The sequence below is a fragment of the Ischnura elegans genome, chromosome 2, assembly GCF_921293095.1.
Source record: "Ischnura elegans chromosome 2, ioIscEleg1.1, whole genome shotgun sequence".
NCBI lineage: Eukaryota > Metazoa > Arthropoda > Insecta > Odonata > Coenagrionidae > Ischnura > Ischnura elegans.
Genome location: NC_060247.1, coordinates 110,157,416 through 110,184,510, shown reverse-complemented (window position 1 = coordinate 110,184,510; position 27,095 = coordinate 110,157,416). Strand labels below are relative to the sequence as shown.

Genomic DNA, 27,095 nt, shown 5'->3' with positions numbered 1-27,095 from the left:
GCAACAGGACAAACTCTCGCGGCAATCACTTATCACAATCGGCGCTTAGCACTTAGTTTCTTTTATTAAAAAAATGGTGCGTTTTCAACTTAAACTTTATTAGTAATTTTGGTTCCTACTGGAATCAGGTTTTCAGGGTTACATTTTCTTAATACAAGTATTCTCAACCCTGTATTTGCTTTCACCTCATTTTTAAAATAAGAAATAAAAAATTTTAAAATACCTTACAAAAAATTAAAAAAATTGATCTACCTCTCTGAATACTTCATTTGTTGCTTCGATGGTACCACAATGGCACCAATGTCAAAATTTCAAAAATATATTTTTTTGGGAGGCAGACTCCTCTGTTATCAATTTTACTTTTACGACTTGTTAAAATACTCGTGTGATTCCTTTTTTAAAATTGACGTAGAAAGTAGTCTTTTCACTACTAACTGTCGATAAGTTTAAATCATAGCTGTGTTTACATATGATTGCTTTACATATGTTAAAAAAATGGGTTTCTCGTTATATATAAAAATAAAAGGAAACATTTACCAACAGCTCTCAGAAAGGAATTTCATATTTTTTTTAATGATGTAAAATTTTCATCCTCACAGTAGGGTATTAACACAGTAATAACCACGCATAACTGTGAATACCGGGTAAAATTTAAAAAATTCATAATGCAATATAGACAATTTTAAATTGTTTACATGCAGTATCATTGTTGATTTAATATCGTTAAATGGTAACTCCAAATCTGAAATGTATAGGTGAACGACAATTTTATATTGACTTACATTGTAGAGACACAAATAAAGGCAGTTTTCGAAGGGTTTGCTGGTTTTTGGAATTAAATCTAAGGACGATTCAAATATTGAACAATATAAGTAGCTAAAATAGCTGCCGTATGTTTTTTTACGAATCTATACAATTAAAATGATGAAAAAAGCGTGGTTGTCATGAAAACGCTAGCGTTGGCAATAGAGGGATGATCACTCTTTATCAGTTTCATTTTGACAATAGTCAGTCCATCAAATGTCGCATACTTGAAGTCCAAGGAGAGATTAATGTGTGGCTGATCTGCCTCTAGTTTTCAAGGGTATTGAGATATTTTCCACAAAATGCTTCTTCCCTCCATTTTGATATGACACCAGTGAGAGAATTTTTCATTTCCTCCGAACACTTCCCACTCTCCACTTTTCCACATTCCAATAGATCGAGATATTTCCTGGAAAGATAAACTTAAAGTTACTCATGACCAATATTTTTGCACATCTATTTGAAAAACTAAAGATAGTCGAGGAACTGCGCAAAGAGGTTAATGGGAGATTTTACAAATCCTAAATGACGCTCCTAATCAAAACACAGACGTCACCATTGCGTCTGATAATAAGATCAGGTGATGTACCGCAAACCGGGAAAACTTTTCCAAGTTGGACAATTTTTGCGAGGTTCTGAAAAATATCATGCTCGACGCCCTACCAAGTTCCCGAACTACAGTCCGATCGCCGAGAGTTGTCCGTTGACAGCTGGAAGTGGTAGGGGGCAAGGTTGCCAGGTAAGAAAGGGAAACGCCCACGTCACATGCAAACAAAAGGGTTCCGTGAAGAAAGCAGCCATAAGGGACGACGAGCGTGAAGGATCCAAAGGAGGAATCCTTCGTTTTGGGGATTCGCAGAAAGGGCCTTTTTTGGTGGTTCAGGTTTGTTTCAGTACTTCATACGCATGTGACAACGTTGTATGACTAGGCAAGGGTGTGAGGTGAATTTGGGGGACAGTGATTGGTTGCAAACCATGTTGGCGCAGGGTTCTCCGCCCCTCCTTTCAAAGTGCCATCGGACAACTCTCGCCGGCCGGACTGTAATCAAGAGAAGCGCCTATATTTTCATCGCACAGGCGAAATAATTGGCCCTCCTATAGTAAAACCCGTGGCATCATTACCTTTTCTGACGATAATCTCAAAGTTTCCTTTTAGTATTGGTATGTGTGAATTTTAAGCATTCCACTTTCAATATTTAGAGTATCTCAATGTATCTTTCTTCATAATGAAGAATTTAAAAAATGTTGAATTATTGAGATTTTCACCGCTACACCTCAGTTGTAAAAGTTATCCCAGTTCCGTGGAATCGTTGCCAACTATTTTCTTAATATTATTGACTAATAAACTTTAAATGAAGTTGTCATTTTTCACACATTTTGAAGATAAAGACAAAAAATAATGGTTTATGATGGTTTTAAAGCATTATCATATTTTACCTTACAAGAAATCAGTTGAAAAAATTGGCAAATTGTACCGATTGACCGTAATGTTTACACACTGCTTTCCCAACCGCGCAGCCTCGATGAACGCTCTCGAGAAATGGTGTCTCTTTGATATAAACCTGGGCCAATCGCACTTCAGAGTAAATTTTTGTGTTTGCTCTTTATTCATATTAGACGCCTTTCTGTTCAATTACTAAATCTAAATTCACTGAGAAAAACCATTTTGAATTTTTTTTTCCTTTCCATTAATTTTCAGTCCATGATGCTAAATTTTTATTTTGTGTGAATGAAAGGTAGCTACTAAAACACACTGCAGTGTTGGCATCAATTTGGCAATCAATTTGGCAATGGCAATCAATCATAAATGTGTAAGTTATTGTTTAAATACGGTTGGGCTCAGGCATGTAAAACTTACTGGCAAATGAACTCTTTAGAGTAAGGATCGCCCTCTGGTTCTGTGAAGTCGCATACGGCAATTCTATGTATGTTCCCAGCTCCTTCTAAAACGTGCTCGCAAGCTCGCCAGCTGCTGGTTAAGCAATCACCATTGTCATCGTTGAGGAACACTGGAAGGCAATTAGTCAGTGCTAGAGGGATATAGAAGAACAGAATCAATTACGTGTGAGAAAATGGAATAAGCGGCGTGTATTAATCAAATCCCAAAGGTGGCTTTCAGTCTGCGAGAGGTCTGGAAATGGGCAAATGCGACGTAAGGATCGCTTCAAGAAATATGGCGCAAGGATTAATTATAAAAACACCAAAGTTAAGCGATCGTATGAAGCATCGCAAGGTAGGAATGCGAGGCTCACGATAAATGTATGTGGTCACAAACTTGAGCATTTTGAGTAATTCAAGTATATAGACTATACAAGAGAGAAAATCAAGGATCAAACAGAATGAACATTAGAAGTCATGCAAAAGCATTCATTTCTCTGTTGGCAAACGTGACATTAATAAATAGGAAAGAGAGAATGAGAGTATGTGCGTTATATGAGAGGAGGTATTACCTGTTAGTTTGAAGAAAAGGCCACAGTAGCTTTATCTGGAGTGTAGCGCTATACAGTCTTGAAATATTGACACTTAAAAAAGAGGACTACATAATATTTTAGGCGTTCTAGATGTAGGTCTGAAAGAATGGAGAAAGTGAAGTCTACGAAGAGGAGAAGGAACTATGAGGTGCTGGAAATGGCAGCGCCCCTATAATTTTAGCTCAGCAACACTCTGTATACCGCACGAAGAAAAGTTACCGACAAAAAAATACATTATTACCCCTTAAACCCATTATAACCCAATTTTTCCTCCAAGTGTATACATTTTCAAATCTATTAGGAAATTATTATCTATAGGAAATATTCAAACTTCTTGTTGTTTTTTGCTGTAAAGTTATATGGTGAAATATAAAGTCGCCACAATAATTATGATTAAGTAGAAAATTTTCACATTTTTACGATGAGAATCCTTGAAATTTAATTTCTCCCAGAAGCAGCTCTGGGCTATAATGGGTAATCTGAGTCCTAATGAACAAAATTTTGTTTATTCCAAGGAATAGTAATGGAGGGAAAGATTTGCTCCAAAAAATGTGAAACAAAAATACTCAGACAGAAAGAATTAGAACTTATATTAGAAGTACAGGAGGCTTTTGGAAACAGCTACGTATTGCGCTTTGCCAGACTAGTTTTCGCGGCCACTGCAGGTGGCATCATTAGGCGAAGGAAGCATTATACAAGGCGCTCCAATTATGATGATGCGACACGCAATATCCACGAAATTTCGCCTGAAACAACGCAAAACGGGGTTGATCCCAAAAGCCTCCGATACAAATGAATCTCACTGCGAAAGCCTAGGTTAATAGTTACATCAGTATGTACCATATTTTTCCGTCAAGGAGTGAAGACTGTGCAAACGGCAGCAGAAAAACAAGGGGGGTGGCATTCAAAATGCACTGCTGCAGAAGAATGATCCAAATCAAACCGATTTTGCAATGAAAAAGATGTCAAAAGAGCAGGGGAAAGGAACACTTTGCCATAAACATAGAGATGGAGACGGAACAACATATCAGGCCATATTTCGAGGCATAATGGCCTGAATAAGACAATCGTCGAGGGATAAGTATATGGCAAGAATGGAAAACCTCAGAGGACCTCCAATGACAGGTATATGTAGAGCGGTTAATTGAGGATGTGGAAGAGAAGCTATATAAAGGAATACAAGTATCAGTCGATACGAGAATTTACCGGAGAGCTGCGTCCAACCAATCGTAAGGCTGTTTACCACTGATGATGGTGAGGACGTCATTATATTTTGCTTTGCTCTACCAATACATTTTTTTATCAGTTAAATGTCGATGAAACCAGAACAAACTAATGAAAGTATATATAGTGATAACAATGGTCAAGGTTGATCTCTTCCATGATTCTATTGTTAATAGCTACCCCATCCATTGCTTTAAAAAAAACTTTTACCGTTGATTAATTGTCCTTCATTATCACAGAGGGCTTGAAGACTTTCCTCTATCAAACTTTTGACGAAAGGAACCATTTCCTCAGATTTATTGGAAAATGTTCGGAGGACATCTGATGATTCCCTCATGCAACGTTGAACCACGTCCAGTTTCCTGCAAAAGTAAAGGCATACTGTATAAATGATGGTATCCAGAGATTAAGTTTTTGGTATTGAAAAAATGACACACGTTTGCTTTATAAATATTATTACATAACATGCACTAAATGATTAATCGAAGAACGGATGATACCCCGTATATTTAAGGCAATTGCTTAAATAACGAGATTAAGAAATTAATTTTTACATTAAAGCGTCAATAATCTCAATAATCAAGACTGATCCTTTAAATTGATTCCTTCACTCATCCAACATTTAATCACTCAATTTTAAGTAAATTTTACTGGAAATTTAGGAGGAAACAGAGCATAATTAACTTTGTCAACCATATCGTTCCGCAAGTCACATATTTGATCTTACTTTATTAAAGAGTTAACATATGAAGGTACCACTGATCAGAAATTGCAGTTGTTGCTATCAATCATACAATTTTTAAAGCTGTACTTCATCCATTAACAACAATAAATTCACGCAATTAGTCAATTGTATAGATGTCAAATTGGTTTAAGGTGCCATCTTCAAATGGAGGCCACACAAGGAACTTGTCCGCTTCGTTCCATTTGCTTTGAGGCTTTCGACGTTTACATAATTGGCCCTGTGACCTTAATATAGCTTTGGTTATTAGCCAATGACGTTTACACATTAGTATACATTTTTTCGGAAGATCATTTTCGAAGGCTATGAAGTGAGGAATTCATTTGAAATGAGGTTATTTAAAAAGTATTGAGACAGAAAAGCAAATAAACCGAGGATAATTCAATGAAGTACAATAGCAATTTATTCTACTCCACATGTTTCACTATAGCGTCATCATCAAGACTATTAAGAGAAAATAGTAACCACAACGGCAGCGAGGCACCAGAATACGGCAGGAAGATAGGTAATGTCATAAGAAAAAAACTACAGTAATCCCTTTACAATTCAGCACTACATTTCACCGGCCCTGCCGGTAAACCGGTGGTTTTATACAGGCCTCAGGTAAGCCTGGTACAGGTAAATACAGGTGATCCTAGTACAGCTCAGATCAAGTGTTCAAAATAAAATTTAAAGTAAAAGAGCAGACAAAAAAAGAATACTTTACTATGCCCTCCACTTCAATGTAATAATGTGGACTATTGATACGAAGCAATACAGTAGGTAATGTAAGCTAATTTTTTATTCATTGTAATTTATATTCACGATAAGACTTCAATTGCGTGTATGTAGCAATGTAGCGTACAATGCAACATATCATATGCATGGTTGTATGCAATGAAGCATTACTTCCGCCGTTAAATTGCATCATAATTAATGGTTTCCAGTTATCCGGCGTTTTTCGGTAATCCGCTAGTGTTCTGTTGCGTTGTCTGTCCGACTATTATACTATGAATGGCATTTTTAATGTTACAGAATTGGAAGAGGTGAATAGGGAGTAAAGGAAAGAGGCAGGGAATGATTGATTAAGTGAATATAGGAATGTATCATGAAACCAAGAGGATTTCATAGCGGTGGTAGTATAGGACAATGAGAATGTAGTCCCGATTTGGTGACTGATTTCATGCTTGACAAATGCCAATTGGCAGAGTATCACAGATCTTACCTGCATAAATGTTTACACACGATGCAATTACTGTCCGGGTACATCGCAGCTGTCGCATTTACTTCTTCATCCGAAAAGTCCTTATTTAGGCATTCATCAAACTTGTTTCTTTGAGCCTAAAAATTGTAATGACTCAATTAAGTACGATACTACTAATATGAAACCGTTTGTACCTTAAACATTGTGAAAATAAGGATTTATATTATTTATTAGAAACCACTGAAACTGAGTTTTCCTTAACTAGTTGTCATGGTGACAAGTGGAAAAATTATAGCTATGAATATTTGTTAATCAATTTGAGAGAAAATTTTTGCAAATTTTAGTATTGTCTAACGTTGATTGGCAATATTATAAAGCCCGAATGATTACAAAAAATTAATCAATACTTGCCATAATTATTTATATTTTGAAGGAGAGAAAATATATATTCTTTGCACTCAAATTGCAAATCAATTTGAATAAAAGCAACAATGGATTTACAACTATATTTGTGTTAATCTGTAGGTATGTTATTATTTGACCTGATCTGACAAATACGCATAAAACATTAATGGCTTATCAGATGATTGAACCATATGCTAAAGCAGCTAAAGGTGATTGTTACCCTTGTGCGTCCAATATTTATAGAACTGAATTAAATTTAATTTTCAATTCTAAAACTTAGCCTCTCAAAATGCAAACGGTGATGTTTGGTTTTAACTATCTATTATTTTATACATAAAGGAAAATGACTTATGAAGCTCATACTCACAAGAGATTTACCTCGGCATTCCCAAAACCCTTCATTATCTTCGTAAGGGGGAGCAGTTGGATTACTAAGGATTAGTGTAAATAATCCTACAAAAGATCCTGAAAAGACAAGAATGGTTGTATTTTAAGGCAGGGCACCATATCCCTCTCTAGGTTATCGTTTAAGATTAAAACTTTTTATACGGTATACCAGTATTTTGTAACTGATTATCTCAATTCACGCACAGAAAGGTAATTTTTGCGAAAATTAAACAAATCCCCAGAGATCTTGTTTCCTCAATTACCGAAGGTGTCCATTAATTTCGTCATGTAGTCATGCATAAGTATTAAATTTGTATCTTAGAGATGGGGTGGTCTTGCCAGGTAGGCTGCTAGGTAATCACCAACGGCCCCGAGCTAACATTGCGACGCCGCGTTGTGAACATTTTTGAAACCCATTATATATGTATCTGTATATTACCCCGCTAGCCGCTCAAAAAGGCGTGTGGCAGGACACCAGCCATCCACATATAAAAAGCAAATAAATAACATTATACGACTAGCATTTGGTAAAATACCCAAGGACATGGACATACTCATAATACTTTCAATCTTCTAACGAAACAAAGCGTCTGCGACCACGACCATTAAATTTCGTCAAACTATTTGTCAGATTTTGCTTGGTGGCAATTAGAAGATGCCATACATTAATTAATTTTAATTCACACTTATTAGAACATTACAAACCCGAACTTCTCCCTTCTAGACACCAGCCGTTGATTAATATTTCTGAAATTTATAAATCTCCTGTAATCGTAGAAATGTGATGGGTACAACAATAGTTATTTCTGTGGAAAAAAATATAAATTTGAGCAGTATATGAAGAATAGAAGACCTTCTATAAACGAAAATAGACGGATCAACCTGTTTTCTATCGTTTCTGGCATAGGAAGCAGATATACCTACGTACGCATTAGAACGAAATGGATACACTCAGAACGTTAGCCAATCTGCAGTATCATTAATGTTTAGTTATCATGCATTGAATATTTTATAGTAAATTAAATAACTACAATACATAGAATAGGATAAAATATTCGATTATAAGACACATTTGATTATTAAAACGCGAAGGAATAGACAAACTAAATCAAGATTCCACGAAACGGGTTGGGGACACCGTCATGTAGTCTTTTTGGTAGCTAGTTAATAGAAGTTACTCACCAAGAATCAACAGTTGCCTTGGCGACACCATCTCTTCTAATAAGGATATGGCATACACACGGTTATAGTGTATTTTATATTGCTCCTGGGGAATACTCACTCCCAAAGCGACTATTTGCGTTGTTCCGTATGGTAAAAGTGATCTTCACAGTGCTCGTGAACACATAAAACTGCCATTAAAGGAAAGCATACTGGTGTATCTCGCCAACTATTTAATGAGGTCGTGAACTTGGGCTTTCAAGGCTTACGCATCGCGAGCTTGGCGTGTTCCTTATCAGGGAAAGGTTACGGTCAGTGAAATCCGTAAGTCTGTGTTTGGTTGGCTATATTTTTTCACCAGTTTGGATTAAGTGATGTGTAGAGCAAACATGGAATGTCTCAAAATACATAGTAGATATACCTCCAATGATATAAATTATAATATAAAATTGGATTATGAACTGAAGCATTAAATTTATTTCGCTGTCAATTATTATTCTCTCTTCTAGTGATCAGGAGCGAGCGAATTTTTCCTCGCTCTCTAAACCGGTGAGGGATCAGTACCATGACATTACTTGGCTTAGTTCCATGATGTCACATCACTCAATTTCATGACGTCACGTCGCGATCAATGAGTAACTGAGCGACGCGTATTTCACTTTGTCACTTATCCTTTTCTGTGTAATCAACCACAATCCTGTCTATCTGCAGCCAAATGCATCGAACAAATAGCGAGAGACCTGCCTTACGAGATGAACCATGGGATGGAGAAATATTCTAAAAATCCTTCCAATGACGGGACAATCTTTTTGGTGGCATCGCGGCGCACAGTGTGATCAGGAATGGGGAAAACTTTATAAAAGTTGCGAGGTGAGGAATATTCAGTGAAGGATATGATAAAAAAATTCTAAAAGTCAGGTGTCTCCGCACATTTATTTCCAATAGAAAGTACACCCGAAAGTACGTATATGTTACGGTAATTTTAGGACTTAATGCACCAAATATTGTTGTATTTTTTCGATGAGGAAGTAATTACTCCAAATTGTATGTAAGAAAACAAGAAAAATTAAAACCTAAGCATCTGGAGAGTAATTCGAACAAAGTCTTCATAGATGCCCACGTATGGACATAGCCACTTCGCTGGCCCTCCTTTTTCAGAATCAGGAGAATTTATGTTTTTAGACGCAAAATAACCTAGATAAAGCTAATGTTAATGCGCTAAAATTTTGTTACTTGAAAATTACGGGAACCCCATCTCCGTGGGCCCTTGATGTTAAGGACCCAAAATCAGATTTTTTGGGTCTTTGTTTCTGATTGCTTGGGGTTTAATTCTGATGTTAACAGTAAGTCGATACCTCAAGTCCGGAAATTTCGTTTATTTTGAGGTATCTTAAAGGGTTTATAAGACACTAGCTGGCCACCGGGCGTTACTCGGGAAGTAAAATTACCCAGAGAAGTGAGAAACTTGGAATTTGTAATTCATGGCCACATGGTACGATTTTTAAGTAAAGGAACAAATTAGGTATGATGATGACATACGTATGAAACGGAAAACAAAGGAAATAAAGGTTTTCGGTACACCGCACACGGGATCAGCTTATACCCTTCTCCAAAGCATTGATCGTTGTGTGGATCCGTACGTACGCAGACCATAAGTGTCACTTTGAACCCTTGCACCAGCAAGAAGGTTTGCAGCAAGTTGAATAATTGTCATGCGTAGATTCCTTTGATGTATATTTTCTCTTTGAATATGTCAATGTTTGTGCCTACCCGGCAGGATGACGAAAACCACAGAAGTTGGATGACGTGACGTAAGGCAATGTAGTGGGAAAACGATGCAAAGAACAAGTCGGACACAACAAAGAGTAGGATAAAAGGTGTTTGGGAGAATGAGATGTACCTAAGTACTAACTTTGGTTGAATTCCATGCAGCCGTATGGAAATGTATAACGAACAAGCACACATACATCCTCTTTTATAAATATATATTTGCGTACAGTAAGAAAAATATGAGTAAAATAGATTTTTCACACGATAAATATGTTACTCATTTCTCACCTTCACACGTGAACGTGTTGGGGGCATCTGGATTCCTTGTACTATTCCGACGTGTTCACCAAAATCGTCAGGTGGAGGCATATTCAAGCAAAAAGTATTGCGCCATAAGGGTAGATAGTTAAGTAAGGAATAATTTAAATAATGTTTTCCCTTTGGGTGTGTCAAGAGATATGCCTGCCCTGCAGGATGGCCAACCGCCGAAGTTGTATGGCGTGAGATAACAAAGAGCGATGAGAAAAGGATGAGTTAGACACAACCAAAAGTAGCACTATGAGCTTTGGGAGCGTAGGATACTCCTTCGTACTAACTTTGGTTGCTATCCGTGTGGCCGTATGGAAATATATAGCGGACAGACAAACAAACATCTTCTTTTACTTACATAAATACAGTGGCGTAAATAGGAATATGCTTTGGGGAAATGTGGGCTCCCTCCAGGCAATGGGAGTCCGGGAAAATTTTTGAAAAATGACATGCCTGGAAATACATTTTATATCATTTTGGCACTAAAAGTTAAACTTTAAGCAGATGCAGTTATCATATACCAAATCTAGACAATAGTTTCATATAATTATTTTATAACTTTGAGGAACTGCCTCCTCTACCTCCTCATCCCCCCGCATTACCCGCAATCCCCCGAGATTACCCGCAATCCGTTTCAGCGCGCCAGGCGCTCATTACTTTCACGTTTTACTTAAGCCCGTATGACTCTTTCGAATTTATTGGCAAAAAAATCGACGCGCAATATTGCTCAAAATATTGGACGTTACGTACCGTACGGCACGCATCAATTTTTGCACCAATATTGGCCGAAATAGTGTTCTAATGTCCCGCTAGAGTACACCACTGTATGTCGATGTTTTTACGTTGCATAAGCATCCGTGCGATTTGCACGTTTCATTCAATAGTGAAACAACTTCTTTCGTTCACATTTTAGAAACTTCAAGCGAATTTTTGGGAATAAAATATGTTTTACCGCCAAACATAATGTTTTGCAAAAAGCTTCTAGTTTTGGCCAATAGGAGTCAACAACACTGACTTCTGATTGGAGATTGGATGCGAGAAAATAGAACCTGTTCTCCATTCCAAATTGGGCAAGAAATAGTGCCCAATATTGTGAAAAGGATATTGGACTACAAATTGGTGTGTGTCAGTTGGACCACTATCCAATATCCAATGGATTGGTCAATAAATTGGGAAGTGTCAAACTGGCTTTAACCCTTATAGTGCCAGCGCGCTGCTGCGGGCCTATCCATCGGCCCGGGGGGTACGTGCGAAGAGTGCCAAGGGCCTTTTAACGGTTGTTTTTACATTTACGCATATTATTTATTGTTTTTCATGTAGCTTTCGTAACTATTTTTTAGTATCTGTCATGCTTTAACATACCCGTAATTTTTGGGAGTAAATTTAAAAAAATAATTTTAGAAAACGCATATTGGGCTCTATGTAAATTTTTTAGCTCAAACCTTCAAATTCGTCAAAAAAAACCTGGCATTCTTAAACGTACCGGAAAAAATATGCTGGCACTAAAATGGTTAAGAATAGGGTCCTTACAGCCACAAAAAAATCCAATTTTGGGTCCTTTGTACTTAAAGCTCTTTTGGGAACGGGGTCCCGATATTTCAAAGTATCCAGATTTTTGTAAACGCATAGGAATATTATTTAGGTTATTTAGAGATCAGCAAAAGATAACTTATCTTTTCCTGATCTCTAAATAACAATTTTGAAAAACAAGTGCTGGCCTATTGGCCCACACCATTCGTCTTGAGAAACGATGGTTTGAAAGGAGTCACCGAAATTCGAATTTGAGGTAAGGGACGGCAATGACCTCGGGGGAGTTCTGTAGACCAGTGGTCTCTAAACATTTCGATGCAAGGGCCACATTATATATATTTCACACATTTATGCTGGTCGAATGAATATAAAAAATAAAATTAAGAACAAATCAATGCCATTAACTATATAATGGAAAAATTTAGTATCTTTTTGTTAAATTAAATAGATTTTTGCCTTTAGTGTTATGCAGTCAAATCCGTGTGACAAATGATACTTTCGTTTTTTGACTTCAAAATTTCATTAAAATCAGGTTCCACATTTGATGAGCCAATTGTAACAATTGATTTCAAGTTATCATCAGAGATCAGTCAGCAACCTCAGCTTTAAATAGTTCAGCGATGCCACCGGCACAGTAATTATTTTTTCAAGGCCAACACACAGTTATATGTTTGAAGGGCGGGATGAAATTATGTGGACCAGATGTGGCCCTCGGGCCATAGTTTGGAGACCCCGGATGAAGACTAAGTAACTAAAGACGTAAATGAAAATAAATATAGTTATATATATGAGAAGGGCGCATATTGGTAGAATTCAGGGTAGAAAACCGTCAGCCCAATCCTGGGATTTACTAAATGAAGACTGATTGATTAACTTGTCCGTGAAGACGATGAGATACATTCTAATGAAAGCAAGACATTAACTTGCGGGGATAGCCAGGGATCCTAACACTCCAAAAATTATGTGGGATATTTGTCAAGTGTAACATTATAACACAATGTTGCTTTTGAGTAACATCAAAAATGTATATATTTACTGCTCTATTTAAGAAATATCTAAACTACGCATTATTTTGTGCTGTTAATTGTAAAGGCGAAATATTTAGCTACCACGATAATTATGATTGAGTGCAGAATTGTCAAGTTTTCAAAATGAATAATCTTGAAATTTGATTTCTCCCGGAAGCAGCTCTGGGTTAGAAAGGGTAAACCCCCTCCCGCCAACGGGTCCCCCCCCCACAAATGAACCACCCAAATTTTCTATCCTAAAATGTCAGTCCGAACCAATGTTCTCACACAGTTACAATTTATTCACAGCGGCTATAATTTTGACTGCAGAAACACATTTCAGATGTCGATTTTTCCGCGTGCTATATGGGGCCATAATATATGCGGCAGTTCAACTCTAGGGCAGCTTGGCTCTGTCTAGGTAAACTAAGCTTTGAATGTACGGTTAATATCCTATTGTATTTGCCAATACCACACGGAAAAAAAATTTGTTTAAAACTATCGAACTGGTGTGATAGGGAGTATTTTTGTTAAATATACTTAAACTTTGATGCAAATTATTAAGCACTTGATTTATTTTACCAAACGCTAGCGTGAGCTCTTGATATATTTCATCAAAAATTTTGGTATTGCATAATTTGGTCAATTGCACGAAAGAGTTTGGTAAAAATAACTGAATTAATTTAATACGATTCTGAGTTTGGTAACTTTCTTCGAAGTTATGGTTAATTTTACGAAGGTGATTGCTTGTATGGTAAAAATTATCAAACTCTACATTGCTATACAAATTTGGTTTGATAGAATTTAATAAGCGTTTCGTAATCTATCGAACGGTCTGTCGTACCTCTTTTGTTCATACCAATGCACATTTGCAGTTGAAAGAGTCTTAAACAAGCCTTACATAAAAGATATGTTGGTAGAAATGATTTTTTTCATTATTTGTGATGGCGATAACGGTTTAATTTTGTTTACGTTCATTTTTCTGTTTGCTCTTGCTTTAAATTGCAATGTTATCCGAAAGCTGGTGCATCAAAGACAATGATTGAATAGCGTATTACCTTGGATATTAAAGCTTTAAGGAAATGTTTGTATATTTCGACACATTAAAACTTTAATTAGAGATATTCCTGAGGTATAATCATTCGCGATCATGTTTAATAACATGTGATAAAAGTTGACATACTAGACCCAATCCATGCTAAGGATATCACCCAGTACATTAAAGTCATCTCCATATCGACGTTAAAAGCCTGTAAATAAAGTTTACTTGCGCATCTGCACTTGATATTCATATGGAGTAACTACTTCATGCAATTGTGTGCATCAAGTATTCCTTCTAAGCTTACAAAGGGAAGATGTAGTCACTCCTTATTCACATTTCAAAACAAAGGTTGATTATTTACAATAATAATATATTACAGCGTTTGAGTAATCAATTAATATGGCAACCGGAAAAAAAAATTTAGACTAGTTGTTAGAGTGCGTTGCTACCACGCGGGGGACCCACATTCAATGCTTCATGCAGGAATACCATTTTTTCACTTTTTTTTGTATTTCTTTTGCAGAAACTTATGTTAAACTCCTAATTTTATGATTTTCAATCAGAATGGTGTTTTCTGGAAAGACAATATTTCACATGTGCAGGCTAGATCGGTTTTATTATCCTCTCGATTTTGATAGTTTTTATCGAACTGCTTGGGCCATTTCGGTAACAATTACCAAATCAGTTTGATAGAATTTATCAAACTGGTTTGGTAATTATTACTGAATTTTTCAATGTGCCATGTGAACCCAAAAGTTTGATAAATTTCATCAGAAATCGATATTTCTAACCAAACTTTTTTTCCGTGTAGATGTCCGCTGCTTGCATTTCTTGGCATGTAGGAACTCATGCTTAAATCATTTACTAAGCTAACATTTTGTTTTATATTGCAAACAAATAGTTTTATTTGCATGATAGCATGTTCGTGTCGTTTGAACTCTCCAAGTTTCTGGCCTGACCGCGTATAGTTGTCCTGTGTCCCACAAGCGAGCGCGTATCTTATTAAGACTAGGATGAGTGATGCATACCTGGAATGGAATCACCCTATGCCTTATACTCTGGTGTTGGCATGCACGGTACCTCGTAGATGTTGAAATATTTACGAAAGAAATTCGACGTATCGTTTAATTACTACGCCTTGTGTGAATATCAGAGAAATTTCAGAGCTCAAATTTCCTGTCAAGTCCATGATTTAAATTTTTAACGACGGATTTTTAAAAACAGGCATTTTTACAATGGCTTTTTAAAGCTAGTTTAGAACACAAAATAAAATGGTAGTGTTATTAAAACAAGCATAAAAAGAAGCGACAATTTTAAGTGTCAAGGGCACGAATGCAACCAAATCTCATTACTATAATTCTCACGATTATCCGTACGATTGCAAAAAGATAACAGTAGTGTTAATGCTTGTTCAGAGCGTCAATTAAACGCAGTTCTGAACGCAGACACTTCATGATAGTACACAGCTTTGGCGCCGAGAGTGGGAGTGAAAATTTGGAAATTTAGAGGGAGCAGCTATACGAGGGAAAGAGCCACTACAGAATCATATTTTCCAGTGAATTGCCTTAATTACCTTAATTTAAATACATTTAAAATATTACAAGGTTATTGGCGCCATTTTTAAACCTGGTGCTCTCAATTGTCCAGTTGGAGCACCATGAGTTCCACCGTTGGGCGCTTGACGGCAGCACAGTCGTTATCGTCTCAGTGCGAGAGCATGCATGATCGTGTACGATCGTGCCGGCGATAATGGGAGTGACGCAAAGAGGAAAAGAATGCTACGATGGTCTCAGGGCTCGCAGTCCTCCGATTAAGATGTACCCATTGTGGATACAGCCCCAGATTAGTGGGTAAATAATCTGTCATGTCTACTTAGATTATGTACTCAGTAAAAATCCACGGTTTTCTTGAGGACACCATCGCCGCATCAATTATTATGACATCCACAAAGGTTTTTTTTATTTCAAAATGCAACTTGAAAGTGCTCACAGGCAAAGTTGAACCTCAGGTTGTAATGCACAGTTTAAGAGTTGTTCACACTGCTCAAGAATTCTTTTAACTATACACGAAACGAAATTTTGTGGGCATACCACTTCCCCACGTAATTGAAGCTGGGGCATTAAGTCCTGAGTTCACCATCTCATAGCGTAAGCTACTGATATGTACATCTAGGTTAGGCTTCATGAACCATGAACCAAGGCGCTTCGTTTCACACGGTGATGTGTATTTCACGGCATGTGTAATCAAGCATATACTTATTTTATTCACGAGATAAATTCAATGAATCGGAAAGCGGTGAGATTTGTCAGAAACTACTAAAAGCGAATAGAAATTGTTACAACAAAGCTTTTGCACGAATTGGGTTGGTAGTTTCTAGAGATTCAGAAGCTAAATGTAAGGTTTAAAATGCTTGAGCAGAGAAGAACAGACATTTACCAGAGTGACACGTAGAAAAAATCTCAGAACCTCATTTTATTCCTAGGCTCCCGATACACGAGAGATACTTTTTCCAACGGATGGAAATAGGAATTCGTTTTTCCGTCGTCCAATAAAGGCCCACGAGCTTGGTCAATCACTGACAGCGCGTACTTTGATTTTTAGTTTCTCATAAAGGTTGACGGCTGAAATTCTTACTCATTCCACTACTAATCTGTTCATCTACATCAGTGGTTCCCAAAGTGGGCGCCTCCGCCCCCTGAGGGGTGTTGCTGTAGTCTAAGGGGGCGAAAAGTGCCATGGGGCGGAAGGGGGGCGCCGGAGGCTCCTGACAATGTGACAAATGGGAAGTTTCCGTAGCCTCCCTTTTGTCTTCGTTTTCAAGCTTCGCTTCTAAAGTGTACTTTGTTTCCCGCATATGGAAGTAATTTAAACCATGCGTTTTCGTACATTTTAAAGTAAGAACTGTTGAAAAATATTTTCAAGCCTTTCTTGGACGAGGGAAACGTTTGAAGGGGTTTAGTTTCATTTGGTCTATCGTTGGTACAACGTCACAACACAGAGAACTTAATTTTTTATTAGTAATTTGATCAGTCATTGTTTTTAGTTTAATTATTACAATGTTCCTCATTTGGTTAATTAGTATATGATTCTGAGTATTATTTTAAAGATACCGATTAGGGGGGCGTTGAGTATAGGTTTATGGATCCAAGGTGGCTCGAAAAAGTTTGGGAAACACTGATCTACATCTACATACTACCCCGCAAGCCGCTTAAAAGGCGTGTGGCGGGGGTGGGGACACCAGCCGTTTATATATGAAAAGAATTTTCTCAAACAAAATTACAATTAGCATTTATTAAAGTCTTTTATGGTTCGGGGGAAGAACGAAATCCCATGTCTTTCCGTTCGGAAAATATCTCTCATAATTTATCGCTTCTGTCGGACCTGGAAATATAGTTTGGCTCTAAGATGATGTTGTCCGTGGCGCTCTTATTGATAGCTTTTCTCAATTGTTCCAGCAATCTCAATTTCTCAAGCAATATAAGCCTAGCTCACTGCCTCCGTGTCTATAATGGCACCCAGCCTAATTCGTTTAACGGCTGGGTAACACTGACGGTACGCCTATAACAGTTTTTGACGAATCGCTTTGCTTTCCTTTGTAATTTATTAAGTTCATGGGTTGCCTTTCTGCAAACGGATCATATATTCTCTCAGTATATTGAGGATCTTATATGCTGCTGCGCTCGATTGAGGAAGCTTGTCAGATAGGACGTGAGTAATGATGTGTTCGTAAAACCACTGTAGAGAGTAAACCCCAAATCGCGCCCAAGACGGAACCTTGCGGTACAGGCCTCGTATAAACAACCCTTAGAATATCAACAGCCATAACCTTACCATTGACGTCAACCTACAAATTCTTATCATCTCTTCAAGAAATTGTAAGAAGAATGATCGCAGGCTTTCCCGGCGCATCGAATCGTAGAGGGATACTTGGGAATTCCACCGGGTCAGGTTCTCTAACTCCATCTCGGCCGACGTTTCCATGTTAGAGTTGTCCATCGTGGTCAGGGCATGAAAGCAAAAGCTTTCGCTGTCAGTCTAAAAAAATCTAGCTCCTTACCACTTATGGGGGGCCATAATATTTCATCATAAATGTTGGAGATTCTAATCTCGTTTTAAGTGTGCAGCGAATATTTACACTACATTTTCAACTATTTAGTATATTGTTTGAGGTATATGGGTTGCTATGATGTAACGTATCTATAAGTTACTTTTAATTGGCATGCAACTTAGTATGTCTCTCTCACTGTTTTATAAATATTAATTTGAAACTACTAATTTTCATAAATACTACAGACAGTACACTGCAACCTGAGCATTTTTGAAAATGGTACCTAAACCAACTGTCTGAAATAAAAGTGTAAAAAAGCGGGAAATATTCTATTAAATTCAGAGGCACAAACGATGAAATTTATTGGAAACGTAATTCTTCTGAGGATATTTATTTAAATACTTTTCATGATTTAATACTAATTTGGTGTCACGAGCTACTATTTCGCGTTCAAAATTTTCATTTTCACTCACTTAGTCAAGCTTATTGGCACGAATATCATATAAAGTAGTCTTAGTAAGCCTTTTCAAAAAACATTCAGTAATATTTTGAACAGGAAGCTGAGCTTCTCAATTTAGATAATAGAAGGGTGATAGATTTCTTCAAGCTTTCTAAGCAGTGGATACTGTTCAGCCTTAAACATTCCAAAGCCGTATGCATTTTCCTGTAAAGTAAATAATTGCATTAATCATTTTAACAGTTTATTCACTAAACTTGGAGATGAGTTTTAGGTAAATGGAAGGAATCAGTCAAATATTTATCATAACTTCAACCTATATATACTTACTGGCACACATATTGAGGGGTGAAAGTACTGTTTGCTGGATCGGTAGAATCGCAGAAAAATACCTTATTGAAGTAACCAGATACCATAAGAAGGGAGTCGCATGGCTCCCAGTGCCTATCCATGCATGGTGTATTTTCCGTATCAGCGAGAGCTGAAAATGATACGAAGAAAACGATGAAAACTGATGATTGGGATTCAGGAATTTTTATCAAGAAAAATTACCGGCTTGCATGTCCATACCTTTCAATATTTCTTCGTCGTTCTCACACAGTGCAGCAATAGTTTCCTCGAAGACATCTCTCAAAAAAGGAACCATGTATGACGCCTTATTTGATAGGGTCACCGTAAAATTTCCTACTTTCCGGGCACAGTGGATGATCTCATTCTGCTTCCTGATAAAAGATGTAGATAATGATCGTGCTTCAGTATTGAAACCTTTGTCGGCAATAAAGTGCTACATGTGAACGATGCCAAGAGAATATTATTTTCCTATAGCTAGCAATTACGTGAACCGGATGCACTTATTCTGAAAATATATTGCATGCTTATTCGGTGAACTGTGTGGATAAAATTTTTTCGGGATTCCCACCGGGTTTAAGACTCCATTTTAGCCGGCGTTTCGAGCTCCGACTCCGGGCTCATCCTCAGGGTTGCGGAATGTTCTTGAATAGTAATTTCCGGAACTTTCAAGCAGAATACCTTTAGCCAGATATTGAAGATATTTTGAGAGAGCCTAATTGTTATGACAGAAACGATCACAATAGGGTATTTTCCTTCATGAAAGAGAATGAAAAGAATTGACTGCGATTCGTTACCCACCATAAGTGTATTCATAATATACAAATTATTTAGTTTTAGAAATCTCAGTTCAAACAAATGTTAGGAGTCACTTTTAAACTCATTTGAAAAAGGCCAGATTGGCGCCCATGCGATGCCACTCCATGTGACGTCACAGGGACCTAAAAGCTATACGAGTAGATAGGAGTTTTACATCGTCTGAGATTATCAATGTATACATGAGGCACAGAGTTCACGGAAACATTTTTTAATTATCACCAATTAAAATTGCTTAAGGTCGGAAAGTTTCCTTCGTTTGATAGGGTATTAATAATCCTTATTTAAGCCAAGCGCTACCTGCTATCTGGGTACTCTGCTACCTACTAGCAACCTGCATCGTAGCGGCGCTCATAGCCACGCACCAAGGTGGCCTCACACGGCGGTTTGCGGAACCAGAATGACGTCACACTGGCTTTTCCCAGCATTTATACTTAGCCGTCTCGTTTTCGCGCGCTTGAAAATTATCACTTTTCATTCAATCGCGAAAAATAGATATCGTCTTTTAAAAATCTAAGAGCGTGAAATTCCTACTCCAGGAGTAATAATCTTTCAATTTAGGCAATAAAAAATAAGAGAAAACCACCCTATTATTATATTTGGGAAATATACAACGGGACCAATACATTTTAAGACATCGTTTCTTCCACGCGTAATAAAGGAGCATAATATCTGCGATAGTTTAGCTCTACGGTTGCTTGATTCCGTCTAGGTGAAATAGGAATGCGTAGTTAATTACTTACTATAATTGCTATCTGCGTGCATTTATTGGCATGTTATAACTCATGCGTGGATCGCACAAAAAGCGAAATTTTCGTTTTCTATTATTAACTAATAGTTTCATTTGCATGATAGCATATTCGTGTCCCTGGCACTCTCTACCTGGTCAGACCAAATCTCTCTGTTTGGCGTGCTTGGCCCGTTTTCGGCAGGCGAGCACGTGTCTGATTGGCGCGTCGTGATGCGTGCTGCATGCCTGCATAGTGCGAAATCTCTCCATGCTACACACACTCGTGGTGGCTTGCGCGGTACCTCGTAGATACAAATATAGATGTCGTTTCGAGGAAACAGATCTTCTTATCGCGGAGTTATTTTTTCATTATTACTATGGCACAATATTATATTTAATGTGGTGTACCAGACAATAAAAACTTTATTAAAATGCCTAATGCAGGTTCATCTATCGCAGCTGTTTGTGTTTTCTAATAATAATCTATTTCTTATTATAAACTTCTTGTAAAATCATGTTCTGTATCTATAATTCGTATCCATCTTTGTGGACATGACCGCTATAAGTGGCATGCTCTTCAACTGGCAAGGGACCTGCCGCCGAAGAAGAGACGGAGGTGAGGGAAGAAATGGACAGGAGAACCTCTACGAAGGAAACAGCAGATGAAAAAAGAAATGTTGGAAAGCTGATAGGCCCAGGCACTAAGGACTGTCTGGCCAACACACCACCCCAGTGAAGGAGCCCGGAGTCAGAGCTCGAAACGTCGCGTCGGCAAAAGTAGAGTTTGTAACCGATTGGGAATCCCAATAGAATCACTTACTCCATGCAATCATAAATATGGAAAGAGAACTTCAATGAAATCAATCATAAATTAAAGTCCTTGAAAATTTGTTGATAGCATTATCGATAATTCTGAAGGCAGCATCAAATGATCTTGGTCACACTCTTAAAGAATCACATTAAATTCAGGAAGTTAAAAGGAAAAAATGGCTCACCTGCAGAAATGTTTGCAATTCTTGCACTTCTCATCATCGTTTATTGCTCTAGTTTCATTCAATACCTCATCGGAAAGCTCCTTCGCTATGCAAGCCTCGTACTCTATCCTCCCTTCCTTAAAAAAAAAGAAAACAAAATCGAAAAATAGCGTAACGCATCTTTTTCTCAGCATATATAACTTGGATATTTTTGCGCCTTTATAGATAAATTATTTGCATTCCAATGTACTCTTTTTCCACCTCTAAATGATCTTTTCCTAGGATCACATTTCGCGCACTTTCCTATTTAAAACACATCGGAGTCGTCTATATTTGAAGGACCCGGACGACACTAGCTTAAGCTTCTCTCGTTCGTGGTACTCAGCGACCTGTAAACCATTTTTTTAGTTAAGAGTCTCCGCTAAGACAGAAACACTCCATTTAACTGTTGCTTTGGAGTGTTTTTGCCGATAATTTCTTCTAAATGGCGTATTATTCAGCACAATTACCAAAATAAATGGGGACAGACAGAGGGGATCCATTTAAATAAATGCTTGAAGCAAACCAAGGACGTACATAAAAGGAGTACAATATTGAAAGACTTCAAGTCACATTTTTTCAAACACCTCATTGAATCCTGCTGTATGTGTGATTTCAACGTTAAATTTTTACATTTATTTTACAAAATATTGTCAAATTGGATGTTTTAGTACATCCTGAAATGACTAAATGATCTCTTGCCCCTAATATCAAAACTTTAAATGACTTAATTATATTTCAATGTTCCCAATTCTTTTCAACACTTTCAAAATCTGCCTTATTCCTGGCCAATCCCCCCCACTAACCGCATCACCGTCTGACCTTCTCCCTGCCCTTCCCTCCTCGTTGTCATACTTTTAAGTTTTGACCCTCCCCCTACTCCGCCTTCACTCATCCCGGCTTCCACCTCCTCCCGTTGCTGGATGTAAATATATTGTATTTGATCCTCCTGTTTGCCTTGAGAATGACGATATCGCCCTCGAAACTAGTCGACAGCACCATAATGTTTGTGGAATTGCTCTGTGTTATTTTGTTCAACCATGAACAAACCAAGGCCGATAGGGAGATATATAAGGAATGATAATAATAATATAATATGTACAGCGATATATAGGGTTAAAATATAGGGTGATAAGGACAAGTATAAACAACATCACCAAAGTCAGCGGATAAACGACACGTGGCATCACGTATGATTGGTCTGCAAAATAACTAATACCTCTTCTCCTTTTCTCTCTTCACCCCTCTTCCTCAATGTTAGCAAAAGCATATGAAATAGCAAAGAAACGAGAAATTGCAAGCAGGTCACGCGAAAGCTAGCGGGATACTGCGTAATAAATGATTTTGGCACTGGGAGTGTTTATCTTACATAAGCCAGTGTTCGTTTCTGTTGTACTCGGATCAAGTTAATAAACCATCACGGCATTTATACTGCACGGCCAATGGTCAGCACTGGTCCATTTGATGGAGGACTTATCTGCTATACAGTGGGACAATTGTCAAAAAAAGATACGTTCACTTTTAAAATAATCTTGTACCATTCATGTATCATACATGAACGCCTTTGTTTAAGAGAAAAATAACACTTTGTAATGTTTTTAATTTCAGAAGCGTAGCCTAAGCAAAGTCCGTCTCCGTAACGCATTCAGAAAAAAACCATTTACCAAGCTATATAGTTAGGTGGTAGTACTTACGATTATATCATTTTCATCGAATATTATTGCATCAAAACTTATGGCAACACTTAAATTAAAAATCGCGTGTGAAGGGGGCTAGTGCAAAAACATAAATCTATATAAGTTATCAAAAATCAAACAGAGTAGATAATCGCGCAATTTTCATGTAAGGGAACACAAATCTCATTCCTACGGCCGGTGTCTCCGTTGCAGAATAGGTACTCGAAATGTATAAGTAGTCAAGTAAAGGTGGCAAATACATATAAAGTTGCCTTTTTCCGCAAGTTAATCTCTGTAACAACAAAATATGGAAGGAATATTTCAGGTTTGTCAATAAATCTACGCAAAATCAACGGTTTCGCCACAATCTCCAAATGTAAACACAAGTTCCCGTCTTTGTTTACAAAGGTGTCACCACGATACTCAAAATATAAAAGCAGTCATGTGAAGATAGCAGATGCGTGTAAGTTGCTTTTCTCCACAATTTAGTCCGTGTAAAAACAAATTATTGACGAAATATTCCAGGACGGTCAACAAATCTTTGTAAAATCAACATTTACGACACAATCTCCTAATGTAAACAAAAGCCGCCATCTTTGTTTCGTAAGGCGTAACCCCAGAAACTCTCCCCACTTTATCCACCCATCATCTGAGCCTTTGACTGATTGCCTGGCCTTTCATTTACGGCGAAATGATGTAAATTAAGGTGAGACAATTACGTGCTCATTGCCCCCCCTCAGATCATTTCCCTGATACCTTCCACACATTTCACCCCTCTATTCAAGAATGATTTGAAGATTCAAGACCACTCTGCGGAAGCTTTCTATCAAAATTAAAAATTCAAGTTGCTCTTGGCAATAGAGTGCTCACTACTGCATGATTTATAAATACAACATAGCAGTTTTAGGAATGATTTTCATCATTAATTGAGTAGATTTTGAATTTTTAAAACATTCTTACAAAAATGATGGATTGATTTGAAAATTGTCATCTACTACGGCATAAAAATAGGCCACTCATTGCCGCGTAACGTTCTTGAATAACATATATATTAGTAAAGGCGGTAGCTGGCATGATTTGACTCGATAAACTCAGGCGGTCCTCAAGGAAGCAACCCCAATTCCAAATGTGTGAAAGTCCATAAGCAGCGATATAAAACTCCAAAACAATGCGTCGTTCACCCAGGTCCTTAATTACAATTCATCAATGAATTCGGTAGATGGAATAGAAAGATAAACGGAGTAGAAAATATCTTCCCCATGAGGTGAATCTCTTGTGAGTTAAAATTAAGAAAACGCGAATTTCCATCCCTTCGTAACTACACCGTACTGCGGTAGACAAGGTCAAGAGAAGAAAATGAACGAAAATATAATACTGAAAAACAGAAAAACTTTAAATTGTATTCTTTTTTCGTACTGTTAAGGTTGGCAATGGTGTCTTGATGAATGAAATTAAGAACGTCACTCGCCAGGACGAATCATTGCTTCTCTATCTTTTTCCATTGCTCTAACCTTGCATGGATTTAGTATAGGAATTACTAACTGCCGAAAAGTTTTTCCTTTGCATGAATGAGCAAATATTTTTTGTTTTGCGTAAAATATTTATGACCGTGTGGTGTCTATGTTGGGATCCTGTTGCATGCTGGTGATTGCTCACTCCCTGCCAAACACCCTAGAGATTGTTTACAAGGTATCATGCAGATCTTGATGAATATTGCCGTAAATATTTCATGATTCACTGACATTCTTAGAGTTACGATTCATTTATTCATTCAGTGGGGATCTTTCATTGGGGGAAGTAATTGCTCATAAGAGTGTAAACCACAGCAAGAAAACACGCGATACCATGCACAATGGCCATGAGCAACAAAAAAGTTGCGACCCGTTTGTTATTAGTTCGTGACATCATAAAAGGTCATTATCTTGCCATCGAATTTTCGTATAATTACTACGAGAAGTAGTCAATAGATCGAAAAATGGAAAAATACGTGTCTATTAATTTTTCACTAAAATTAATAATTGGAAAATGAATCTAGTAAATGGTCCTGATGAACAGCTTTGGGAGGGAGTAAAAAGATAAAGTAAAGAGCTAGGTAATAGCAAATGGATGAGTTACCGACACTCCATGATTATTGTTATAGAACCAAAAATAGATAAAGCATAGAATTAACTTTACTCACATGTGCCTTTTGCCGACATTCCAAGTATCTAACTTCTGATGATGTAAGAATCGGATCAAGCAGTGCGAGGGTGAAAAATGTAACCAAAATGCCTGTAAATAAAAAACAGTTTCTTTGGACAGTATTTCAACTAAAAACTGCAAGGCTATTCGTTCGAAGTCCAGTGTAACACGATATCAGTAACTGTCAATGCAATCCACGACCAGGTAAGAGAAAATATTTAAAGAAGTAAACAAGGCCATTTAACTTTTTGAACACCTACCGACGGAGAAAGAGATCAAGAGATTACAGTATCTTCGATTTCACCAATGCAGGCCCGTGAAAGTGTTGACGGAAGATTTTATATTTGCCCAATTGATTTTTTATCATTTACATGACCTGCGTTGCATTCATAAATAAGGTAATTGTCTTCATGAAGCTGAGCGAAAGACAAAGACATGAGGTGGCGAAGAAGTTAACCATCGTAAAAATGAACAGCTTCACTCACCCAAAACAAGTGATAATCTGCATGACACCATCTTCTACACAAGCACGATCAATTTATGCATTCAAAAAACTTATGAACATGACGAGATAAAACAATTTAAATCAGGCAGGCTGGTTTAAGAGCTCTTCAAGCAGCTCATTTATCGAAAGCTGGTAAACGACTGAGATAAATCTCTTGGTCATTCTCTTTAGGCCATCGTCCGACCTTTGGCTCCCAGGATAAGGACCATTGAGGGCGAGACCAGTTCACGGGAAAATACATGGTCCACGAAACGAAATGAAATGATGTGATATGATTTGATGCGCATTTATTCTTTACTTGAATGGAAAATATGCATTTAGAGCACTATGCAGGTCCGGCAACCGGCACGTTCGCAATGCTCCGTAAATACGCCTTTCCAATTTTTGGGAAAATACAAGCGTAAAGAGTATTTAATGAAATTAATTAATAGATCCTATAAGTATTTAGTACCTCACCTTTGATAATATAATTGACATAACACTAATTACGCTAACGGGGAAATGCGGCCCATTTGAAATTTTAAACCCTCTCCATAATTTTTCTTAGAAGCCAATTTTATGTTATTGGATGATGAGAGTTAGCGAGTTATAATCATTTTATAAAGAATATTAAGTAAATACAGTCGCGGCAGCTGAGAAATTAGCTTTTCAAAGTACGATATGTTCCTTACTCTGCTGGCATTAACCGTAATGCAATATTTCACTCAATATTTTGTTATATACAATCGTATAATTTGAATATTTCGGCTTTAATAATATATTTTCGTCTTTTAAGAGTGCTTTTTCAGTTTTCTTAGCTATTGGACTGTAAAAATGCAAGCATTAGGAATAAGTGAACGTACCATTACTCTCTGCGAAAAAAAAACTAAGCCTAGAAGCATAGCAATAAACGCAAACAATCCCAACGATCGTGTGATTCAGGCAGGAAGTTTTTAAGCATTATAGGTTTGGTCCTTGATATCTTCTACTTGCTAGCGTCCTTAGTATTTTTACATGACCAAGGATCTTAAGATTTAGGCTTTAGCCAATTTTAGACACAAATATACCCAGGAGAGCAAGTTATCTAAACATCGGCGTAGAGGAAGCTCTAACTTGGGTGAAAGTCAGAGCGAGTATCATCCAATATATTCACTGGGAACATGTTAAGTAATTTCTCAATTCTGAAAAATAAAGGCTGGCCTACAGCACAGTTCACCATCGTTTGAGAATCCGGGGGTTGAATCCAGTTAATTTCTGTGAAATATATGCATGGTGAATTTTTCCCTTCGAGAACGTATATATTTTCA

At 37.3% G+C, this 27,095-nt stretch overlaps 2 protein-coding genes across 3 annotated transcripts; both read right to left on the bottom strand.

The window, feature by feature from the left end:
* Positions 1–77: 77 nt before the first annotated feature.
* On the bottom strand, positions 78–8,588 carry LOC124154377. Its single transcript, XM_046528060.1, has 6 exons — positions 8,399–8,588; positions 7,197–7,294; positions 6,446–6,561; positions 4,710–4,861; positions 2,663–2,813; positions 78–1,213 (listed from the first exon to the last, which is right to left on the bottom strand). Exons 1-6 carry the CDS (start codon positions 8,427–8,429, stop codon positions 1,072–1,074), a joined length of 690 nt encoding a protein of 229 aa, XP_046384016.1. The 5' UTR covers positions 8,430–8,588; the 3' UTR covers positions 78–1,071.
* Positions 8,589–18,363: 9,775 nt separating this feature from the next.
* Positions 18,364–25,962, bottom strand: LOC124174118. Of its 2 annotated transcripts, XR_006868867.1 has the most exons (7): positions 25,790–25,962; positions 25,565–25,680; positions 25,303–25,394; positions 21,430–21,545; positions 19,111–19,262; positions 18,871–19,021; positions 18,364–18,747 (listed from the first exon to the last, which is right to left on the bottom strand). XR_006868867.1 is itself a non-coding variant. In XM_046553245.1 (6 exons), the coding sequence occupies exons 1-6, from the start codon at positions 25,818–25,820 to the stop codon at positions 18,621–18,623; spliced, it is 669 nt and encodes a 222-aa protein (XP_046409201.1). In that variant the 5' UTR covers positions 25,821–25,962; the 3' UTR covers positions 18,364–18,620. The 2 variants fall into 2 exon arrangements, 1 of the variants encoding a protein (XP_046409201.1); XM_046553245.1 differs by lacking the exon at positions 25,565–25,680.
* Between the last annotated feature and the right edge of the window lie 1,133 nt (positions 25,963–27,095).

Excerpts from the sequence above, each read along its gene's own strand:
- LOC124154377 (XM_046528060.1), bottom strand. The coding sequence starts at position 8,429 with ATGGTGTCGCCAAGGCAACTGTTGATTCTTG. Across the intron at positions 7,295-8,398 it reads AAGGCAACTGTTGATTCTTG|GATCTTTTGTAGGATTATTT; the intron begins GTGAGTAACTTC and ends TTGTCTTTTCAG. Across the intron at positions 4,862-6,445 it reads GTGTGTAAACATTTATGCAG|GAAACTGGACGTGGTTCAAC; the intron begins GTAAGATCTGTG and ends TTACTTTTGCAG.
- LOC124174118 (XM_046553245.1), bottom strand. The coding sequence starts at position 25,820 with ATGGTGTCATGCAGATTATCACTTGTTTTGG. Across the intron at positions 19,263-21,429 it reads AATTGCAAACATTTCTGCAG|GAAGCAGAATGAGATCATCC; the intron begins GTGAGCCATTTT and ends ATCTTTTATCAG. Across the intron at positions 19,022-19,110 it reads CGACGAAGAAATATTGAAAG|CTCTCGCTGATACGGAAAAT; the intron begins GTATGGACATGC and ends TATCATTTTCAG.